At 47.6% G+C, this 9,849-nt stretch overlaps 1 protein-coding gene across 1 annotated transcript; it reads left to right on the top strand.

Moving 5' to 3' along the window:
• Positions 1-6,270: 6,270 nt before the first annotated feature.
• POLR2G (RNA polymerase II subunit G) lies at positions 6,271-9,491 on the top strand. The gene is made up of 8 exons (XM_068978006.1): positions 6,271-6,365; positions 6,497-6,606; positions 7,800-7,959; positions 8,495-8,545; positions 8,652-8,717; positions 8,818-8,889; positions 9,081-9,114; positions 9,318-9,491. Exons 1-8 carry the CDS (start codon positions 6,354-6,356, stop codon positions 9,329-9,331), a joined length of 519 nt encoding a protein of 172 aa, XP_068834107.1. The 5' UTR covers positions 6,271-6,353; the 3' UTR covers positions 9,332-9,491.
• The last annotated feature ends 358 nt before the right edge of the window (positions 9,492-9,849 follow it).

Raw genomic sequence — 9,849 nt, 5'->3', positions numbered from 1 at the left:
GCTAGAGTTCCATCTAGCTTCCGAACTTTCAACTCCTAGAGAGGTTAGGTGCTTCCTGAATATCAGTCTAAGTTTGGGACCTAAGTAACAGTACACAGTAACAGCATAGATCACAAGTCCCTTGAAAGTCTATGATCCGACAGGTTAGGTTACTAGTTCTAATTCCCAAGAAGTTATGAAATGGTCAAAGAGACCGGAAAGTCTGACCGAGAAAGGAGAGTTCGGTCTATCTGCTTTGCCCATTTCTGGCCCATCCCCAAAGGAGATAATGTGTGCCTCTTGGCATTGGCAGGTCTGTAGAAAACCCGACAGGGTTTCTGCCATAAGCCCTATGAGGTCACCATGGAACCACAGAGCAAGGCTCCTCACTTGCTTTGTGCAGGGTATGTCATTCATTCACACAAACACACCAGAGTAAAGTACAACAGAAAACGTGTTTACTAGGAGAACAAAGAACTAGAGCTCCAAGCATCCTTACCTTGTCCTGAAGAATCCTGGATGAGACCCCAAGATGAAAGGTTGTTGCTGAACTATGAAAGACGTGGGGATTCTTGGCCTCCGGAGGAGAAGAATTCAATCCGTGGCCGGAGACAAGGCTTGGTTACTCAAAGTTTTTGTGTAACAGAGTTTTATTAAAGTATAAAAGAGATAGAGAAAGCTTCTGACATAGACATCAGAAGGGGGCAGAAAGAATGCTCCCGGCTAGTCCTTAGCTGGATGTTATATAGCTCCTAGCAGTCTAATTAGAGAAAGGAAATGTCCCACAACTCAGAGAATGGCACCAGGCCCCTCACCCACATCATGCATTGTGAGATAACATTGGCACAAGGGGAGTTGTCCCGGGCCATAAAATGATTGACATGAATCTTGAAGAAAGGCAGGTTTCTAAGCAAATACAGTCTCATGAACATAGCTTAAGAGAACATTTGCATGAGTAAAACATACTGGTTTGTTAAGTCAGTTTTTTTGTTGTTGTTGTTAAGTCAGTTTTGAGTCTTAGGCAGAACCAACCTGAAGACAGTTCAGTTCAGTTCAGTCTCTCAGTTGCGTCCGACTCTTTGCAACCCCATGGACTGCAGCACTCCAGGCTTCCCTATCCATCACCAACTCCCAGAGCTTACTTAAGGTCATGTCCACTGAGTTGGTGATGCCATCCAACCATCTCATCCTCTGTCCTCCCCTTCTCCTGCTTTCAATCTTTCCCGACATCAGGGTCTTTTCCAACGAGTCAGCTCTTCGCATGAGGTGGCCAAAGTATTGGAGTTTCAGCTTCAGCATCAGTCCTTCCAATGAATATTCAGGACTGATTTCCTTTAGGATGGACTGGTTGGATCTCCTTGCTGTCCAAGGGACTCTCAAGAGTCTTCTCCAACACCACAGTTCAAAAGCATCAATTCTTTGGCGCTCAGCTTTCTTTATAGTCCAACTCTCACATCCATACGTGACTACTGGAAAAAACATAGCCTTGACTAGACAGACCTTTGTTGGCAAAGTAATATCTCTGCTTTTTAATATGTTGTCTAGGTTGGTCATAACTTTTCTTCCAAGTTGAAGACTATTTTTTTCAAGTTGAAGACTCTTGAAGACAGAGTCTATGGTAAATACATGGTTCATTAACATAGCTTAAGACAAACATTTCCATAAGAAAACCACATTGATTAGCTCAAGGTTGGGGAAAATTTAAGTTCAGGTGGAGCCAGGTGTCCTCAAGGCATCAAAGAATTTTAAGAGAAAGTTCTTTTTAAATTTCTATAGAGAAGGGGAAAAAATCAACACTTGTAGTTTGTTTTCTCCTGCCACTTTAGAGAGACAGAAAAAATGTCTGACACTTGCAGCCTATTTCCTCCGTTTGGAGACCCCTGGCCTTCCTGCCAGTTACCCTCTCTACTGAGGAGCCTAGAACCAGGGGGAGGGGCAGCTGGGCTGGATGGTCCTCGCTCAGAGATTGCCCTTCAGAGGCTGGACCTTCTACTTGTGTATATGGCTTTGGGAGACATCAGGTGGCAGACGTCATCACAAAGGCTCGTCTCTACTGTGCAGGTTGGCAAGACCTATTCTTGCACAAGATTGTGTTCTCCAAGGCGGCCTTAACAAGATCTTCCCTCCCACATGCTCCTTTTACAGTTTGGCACTGATGCTCCTTGCTGTAAGATCTCTCGCCTTGAGTCTGGGCGGTGTGATGTCATGTGATTTACAAAGTTAAGTCATAAGAAGAGACAGATCTGCCTGGTCCTCTTGGGGGTACTTGCACTTAGAACTCAGCCACCATTCTGTGAAGGACCAGGCCACATGGAAAGGGTATCTGTAAGTGTTTCAGCCACAGCCACAACCAGGCTCCTGGCTAACAGCAAGCTTTAACTTGCCAGCCATGTGACCGAGCCATCTTGGAAGTGGATCCTCCAGTTCCCAACTGAACTGCCCCAGCTCATGTTGCCTGGAACAGGAGTATGTCTTCCCCACTGAGTGTTGCTCAAACTGTAGATTTATGAGAAAAATAAATTACTGTGGTTGTTTTAAGACACTAAGCTTTTGAGTTGTTTGTTGTGCACCAAAAGCTAAATGAAACAATCTGTCAGCAGACTTTCTTTGTATTCCAAATGTCAATACAGCTGATTGTTCTCCATTGTTATTTCCTTTCTGTTCTAGCTTGTCTCCAAATTCTGAATCTTTGGATGCAAAGATATGAGGGCTAGGGGAGAATTTATTTGGCCATGCAAAGCCTAAGGAGCTTGAAGAGATAATAATAGACTCAATACAAGAATGAGGTTCAGTCCACCCATAGTTGTTAAACTCCATTATTTGCCAAGCACACTGCTAAAGCTTCCCTGGTTGCTCGGCTGGTAAAGAATCCACCAGCAAAGGAGGAGACCTGGGTTCAATCCTTGGGTTGGGAAGATCCCTGGAGAAGGGAATGGCTACCCACTCCAGTAGTCTGGCCTGGAGAATTCCATGGACTGTATAGTTCATGGGGTCACAAAGAGTTGGACACAACTGAGCGATTTTCACTTTGATTATTTGCCAAGCACACTGTTAGGTGCTAGAGATTCACTTACGGATGCAAATACATCCCGAGCACCTGTTGTGTGCCAAGGGCTCTTCTAGGCTTCAGAGATATAGAGGAACAAAACAGCGAGAATTCCTGCCCATCTTGAGGAGGAACAGGCAGTATACACATGAATAAATGAATAAGATGATGCCGGGGCTTCCTGGTGGTCCAGTGGTTAAGAATCTGCCTTGCAATGCAAGGGACACTGGTTCGACCCCTAGTCTAGGAAGATCTCACATACCTTGGGCCAACTGAGCCTGTGTGCCACAACTACTGAGCCCACATGCCCTAGAGCCTTTGCTTTGCCACAAGAGAAGCCACTGAAGTGAGAAGCCTGCACACTGCAATGAAGAGTAGCCCCTGCTTGCTGCAACTAGAGAAAGCCTGCATGCAGCAGCAAAGACTAAGCACAGCCAAAGGAAAAAAGATGCCAAACAGAGCCAACTTCCGTGACGAAAATAAAACAAAGCAATACAATAGAGGAGTGTGACTGCGGTTTGTCTACTTAAGTCAGGGTAGTCATGGAAGGCCTCTCGGAAGTGGTGACTCTGAGCTTACACCTGAAAAATGAGAAGAAGCTCCCACATTCCCATCAGGTGAAAATCAGAGCCAACAGCATTTTAGGCAGACGAAACAAGTTCTCCTGACGTGGGAGAGGAGGCCAGTGTGGCAAGAGAGAAAGCAAAAGGAAGAGAGGCAGAGAATAGAGTTGACTAAATCTGGCCCCTGCCTGGTAGGTAAGAGTGATGGTTTTATTCTGGTGCCTTGGGAAACCATTGGGTTCTAAGCAGGGGATTGACATGATTTAGCTTAAGTTTTGAAAATATCACTGTTGGCAAATAAGCACATGAAAAGATGTTCAACATCCTTAGTCATTAGGGAACTGAAAATTACAATCACAATTATAATCAGTTATTAGGGTAGCAAACAAACAAACTGTGATGACAACACCAAGTGCTGGTGAGGATGTCAGAGCAACTGAAACTCTTATACCTGTAATTGCATATACAGTTATATATAACACTTAATACACCACACAGACACAATGGGTATAAATAACTTGAAGAGCATTTGTAATAGTAAACTCTATTAAACAGGAAGTGAGAGTTTTAAGACTCTAATTACTATGTGTGTTTTTTTTTTCCTCCCATACTTCCAAGCAAATCACAAACACCAGATAAGTGTCCTACAATTTAACTCAATTCTGACACCATCAGCACAAAGATAACACAGGTTTCCACATGTTAAGATCTCAGCCCTACAAGGCTGCCCTCCCCTTCCAATGGCAATTTTAAGTCGGGCTGTTCACTTTCACTTTTCACTTTCCTGCATTGGAGAAGGAAATGGCAACCCACTCCAACGTTCTTGCCTGGAGAATCCCAGGGATGGGGGAGACTGGTGGGCTGCCGTCTATGGGGTCGCACAGGGTCGGACACGACTGAAGCGACTGAGCAGCAGTCACCTGTGCTTCTGACTGGGGAAAGGGCATGGACCTCCCATACTCCATCCGAACTCACCACTCTCCCCAGTTCTCCGGGTCTTCACCAACCCTAGACTCTCTGAACCACATCCACTTGGTTTTATGGAGATTTTCATTGCACTGGCAAGGTTGATTAGTTCATTAGCCGGGTCAGGGAGTTGAGACTGAAAGTTCCAACCCTCCAGTCACTTGGTTGTCTCTCCTGGCTTAGGTGCTTTCCAAAATTCACTCCACTGATAAAAACTCAGGTGTGGCTGAAAGAGGTTTGATATGAATATCAAGGTATCGTTATCATTTAGGCAATTCCAAGGGTTTTAGGAGTTCTGTGACAGAAATGGGGAAGAAGACCAAGTATATATGTGTTGGTGTTTTTATTATAAATATCACAGTTACTTTTGCCTTGTTTCAAACTTTTTATTATGAACAATTTCAAACACAGAAAAGTAGAAGACAGAAAGTGTAAGAAACCACCATTATCCATCATCTGACTTCAACGATTATTAATATATTGCTAAACTTGTTTCATCTATGTCTTTGCCTTCTTTAGTATAATTCATTTAATCGTAAGTTAAGACAACTAAATTTTTCATAACGGCTGTATTTAACAACTGGCTTGCAAAGTGCCTGAAATATTAACAGTTGGCTTTTGTAAGGGTCTCCAGCACACCACACCATTGCTTTTGCGGGGAGGCTGGTTTCAAAAGAGGGAAGGAGGGAGTTGAGGGTGTTGAGGCCTGCCCTTTGATCTGCTGTCTGCTTCCTCATGTGGTCTCTGGTGGAGGGGATCCCCACGGAGTCTGGGCAGCTGACCAACAACCTCAATCGTTCTAGGAAATGGGCAGCATCAATGGAAACCGGTGTGTGACAGCTCTAAGGAAATCAGGCTTTCTTGCTTACAATATACTAAAACTTGCTCAGGCAACCGGCGAGTTTGTTCAAGACCACAGGGACTGTCGGGGCTTTAGAACCAGCCGCCCTTGCTGAGCCTTTGTCATATGGGCGGGTCTCATGGTGTTTCCGAGACTCAGCAGCCCACAGACTACATGCTCATTCTCGTTGTGCTGAGTTTAATAAAGGGACTATCTGCAAAAGGGCGCGGGGGCGGGTAGAGTTGAAGGAACAGGTAAGGTTTGCTCACCAGTTCTACAGGCCCTTGTGTGTAAGGGGGCAGGGGAGGGTGGTTAGAGAGCAGTGACTTGAGGTTCTTTTCACACCGGGAGGGGGCGCTGCCTTCTGGGCTCTGACTAGGCCGGTTTCAACTCCAAACTACTAGAGCCCGGTAATAAATGCCTGAATATGCAAGAGCCTTGGAGTCAGGCATGTTGAATTTGAATCTCGACCCCAGGTGACCTCACCCTTCTGAGCCTGGGATCTTATTTGTAAATGAAAGTAATAACAAAGCCTGCCGGGTAGGGTTGCTGTATAGATTAATTGAGATAAGGATAGCTTCTTACTATGCTTACTATGTGAAAGCAGTCTTCAACTCTTTGCAGAATGACTAGACTCTGCTAAAGCGCTTTATTTATGCGATCTCTCATTAATTAATTCCTTTTAAAGGTATTTATTAAGCATCTAATCTATGCGAGATACTGTTATGCTTAAGGGAGTTGGGCGCTTTGACGGCTGGACGGAGGGGAGGAGCCTCATGGGTTTCCCCACCCACGACAGCGAAGCCCAATGGGGACCCGCGGAGGCTGTGAGTCCCGCCCACTTTTCGGGGCAGGCCCGGAAACGGGGTTGGAGAAGTTGCTGTATTTCCGGTCGGTGTGGAGGCTCCGCTGCTCGCGAAGCGGTAGACCTGGCTCCTGTTCAGCTTCCTCCGGGAAGATGTTTTACCACGTGAGCAGGGCACGGGGTGGCGGCGAGGGCAGGGTCAAGAGGAGGAGCAAGCGGAAGGCCGGGACTAGGGGCGGCTTCTTGCCTCATACTCCTCCCGCTCCTTGCCCGACTCCATTCCACTTTCCCCCCAGATTTCCCTGGAGCACGAGATTCTGCTGCACCCGCGATACTTCGGCCCTAACTTGCTCAACACGGTGAAACAAAAGCTCTTCACCGAGGTGGAGGGGACCTGCACCGGCAAGTGAGTGTCGCACCCTCCCTGCCGCCTAAGCACTGCGCACACGGCTTTCTATGCCTGCACCCCCTTCCCAGCGCTTCCACACCGTGAAAACTTCTGCTGCCTACCCTGGCAAGCCCTCTCACCCTTCCAGGCAGTTAGCTGCTTCCTGCTTTGGGTTCCTACGGTGCCCGCTGTGAAGCTCCATAACAGAACTGCCTTTGCTCAGCCAACATTTGCCATTAACTCTGCAAACATTTCTGAAGCTCCGGCTGTGTGCCAGGACTGGGCCCTGGGAACAATGCAGTGAAAAAGACAAAATGAGGTCAGCCCTTGTGGGGCTTTATCCCTCATACCCAGGGACCTGGCATGGTACATCTTGGGCCTCCCTAAAAGCTTGTTGAATGAATGGGCAGGATAAGGCAGATTGAGAGTTAACCGGAGGAAGGAAGAGGAGTGAGACTTGACCATCTCTGGGCTCTGCACAGAGGAGCTCCGCACATGGTGAAGTAAATGAGGGGGGAGGAGCAGGGCCACAGAGTACTCAGGTATCCAGCATCAGAGTAAGCTGAGGTGTTCTTTGAACATACAGGTTCCTGAGCCTCATCTCATTCCTACAGCATCAAGACTGGGGACCAGCCCGGGAACAGGCATTTTAATGTTTCTCCCAGGTGATTCTGAGACATCGCCAAGGTTGAGATTAAGGACTGCAGCCCTTTTGGACACTGATTGTGAAATTAGGAGAGCAGCGTTTGGCATTATAGCTGCTGCTGATTGTCCTGTCTCCTCTGTTGATCATTAAGCTCTCCTGGGGCCAGGGGGCCGACTACTCCCCCCTCTGTGCTCCCCCTTTATCTCTAGGGTCAGTGACTCTTGCAGCAGATGCTTTTTTGTATTTTTTTCCTGGCTGCGCTGGGTCTTCGTTGTTGCACGAGCTTTCTGTAGTCGCAGCAGAAATGAGAAGTGTGTGGGCTTCTCATTGTGGTAGCTTCTCTTGTTGAGGCACACGGGCTCTAGGGCTTGGGCTTAGTAGTTGCAGCGCACTGGCTTAGCTGTTCTGTGGCGTGTGGAATCTTCGCGGACCAGGGATTGAACTTGTGTCCCCTGAATTGGCAGGGGACTTCTTAACCACTGGGCCACCAGGGAAGCCCTGCTGTGGCAGATGGTTTCAGAGGCTCTTCCACACACAGTGTCTCAGTTTCTCTGCCTCCTTGCAGGTATGGCTTTGTAATTGCCGTCACCACCATTGACAATATCGGTGCTGGTGTGATCCAGCCAGGCCGAGGCTTTGTCCTTTATCCAGTTAAGTACAAGGCCATTGTTTTCCGGCCCTTTAAAGGGGAGGTCGTGGATGCGGTGGTCACTCAGGTCAACAAGGTAAGAGCATCCACAGGGGAGGCAGTGGGAAGGTCCCTCTCTTAAAAGATCTGGGATGGGTCCCACTTTGGTCAAATTCTGTGTCTTTGGTCAAATCACTTCTCTGTGCTTCAGGTTTCCTCACCTGTCAAATAGTATGGTACTCTTGCTCTGCCTCATTCAGGGACATGTAAGTCAATAGTGAGTCAGAACAGTAGTACCCTCCATTGTGGGCCAGGTAGTGTGCAAAGCCTCTGAATGACTCTGAAATGAGTGCTTTTATCTCCACGCTGAAGCTTGGAGAAGTTGAGTCTTCTGGCCATGGTCACGTGTCCAACAAGTGTTCAAAGCCCAGAAGGGCAAGTTCTAGGTCTCAGCTGTTTACCGCTACACTTCCTTAGCTTAGAATGAAAGCTTGGAAAAACAAACAAACACATGACAAATTTCAGAGTGGTTTCAGAACATGAAGAACATTGTTAGGAACCAGATAAAGATGGGAGGCTTAGGAGACTTTAGGGGACAAAAGAAAAAGCAAGGTCTCTCTTTTCCCTTCTAGGTTGGACTCTTCACAGAAATTGGGCCCATGTCCTGCTTCATCTCTCGACACGTAAGTCTAGGCACGCTGGGTGGGTCTAAGAAGGAGACCTGTACTCATGAGAATCTACTGAAGCATCCTTTTCAAGTGCTCTTACCCAGTTTGACCTTCCTTTCAGTCTATTCCATCAGAGATGGAATTTGATCCTAACTCCAACCCACCGTGTTACAAAACGATGGATGAGGTGAGTGGGCAGAAGTTGGTGAGAGGGCCAGGGGAATGAGCCACTCCGAGGGAGGGTATTGGCCTGGGGGTTTCTGAGTGTACTGTTCCCTCCTCCCCAGGACATTGTGATTCAGCAGGACGATGAGATCCGCTTGAAGATCGTGGGGACCCGTGTGGACAAGAATGACATCGTGAGTCTCCTGACTGCCTCCCTGCTCATACCAGGCCGAGCTGTTGCATTCTTGCTACTCAGAGTTCTTGGGGATTTTGTGCTCTTCTGCCCAGCAAAAGAGATGGGTGGGCAGAAGGTCTGGGGCTGAGGGTTAGAGGAGAGCTCTCTGCTTGCTTTGGGTTCATTTCCATTTCTCCTTTCCTCCTGCAGTTTGCTATCGGCTCCCTGATGGATGATTACTTGGGTGAGTGCCAGGGTTGTTGTCTAGAGGAGGGGTGTGTGGGCACAGGAGGTGAATATGGAATTTAATGCCTGAGCCACTGTTGAAAGAAACTCATGTTGTCTGCTTGGAAGACCAAGGACACTTGCCCCCTGGAATGAGAAGTGCATGGTTAGGGCTGTCCCAAGCTCTGGGTCTAACCACTGTGCTTTTTCTGTTTTCGGCAGGGCTTGTGAGCTGAGCACCATGACCTACCTTGTTTGGTCCCTATCTAGGAGGTGTGACTGTCACACTTCCCATGTTGTCCAGAGGCCCGATCTGGCTGCTGTCGGGGAGGCAAGGAGGGTTCCTTGCCTTCAGAAGACACCTGGCTCTTCTTGTGGCTTAGCAGCCACTCCCAGATTTTTGACTGTGTGTTCTAACCATAAAAGGTCCTTGATTTTCATGGAAGTGTCATCTCCTTTCTTTGGCAAGAACAACTCATTTTGTGAAAAGGCTGGAGGGCTGGTGGCTTGCTAGCCCCTCTTTTCTAGGCCTGATGCCTTAACTAGCCTCAGCCACCAGGGGATCTGACTGACCCTCTTGCCAAGGATTCAAGTTGACCTCACTGAAGGTAAGGCTGTAGTGTTGGGTCGTTGTTGTACAGTCGCTTATCATGTCCGACTCTTTGCAACCCCATGGACTGCTGCTTGCCAGGCTTCCCACTGTCTCCCAGAGTTTGTTGGGTCTTTGGTTTTCAGCAAATGGTTGTATCGTTAG

Source organism: Capricornis sumatraensis, chromosome 8, assembly GCF_032405125.1.
Source record: "Capricornis sumatraensis isolate serow.1 chromosome 8, serow.2, whole genome shotgun sequence".
Lineage (NCBI taxonomy): Eukaryota > Metazoa > Chordata > Mammalia > Artiodactyla > Bovidae > Capricornis > Capricornis sumatraensis.
Note: the sequence above shows the minus strand (reverse complement) of the source record. Positions and strands in the feature narration are given on the sequence as shown.

Coding starts and splice junctions, on each gene's coding strand:
- POLR2G (XM_068978006.1), top strand. Junction 6,607..7,799: donor GAGGGGACCTGCACCGGCAA/GTGAGTGTCGCA, acceptor GCCTCCTTGCAG/GTATGGCTTTGTAATTGCCG. Junction 8,890..9,080: donor GTGTGGACAAGAATGACATC/GTGAGTCTCCTG, acceptor TTCCTCCTGCAG/TTTGCTATCGGCTCCCTGAT.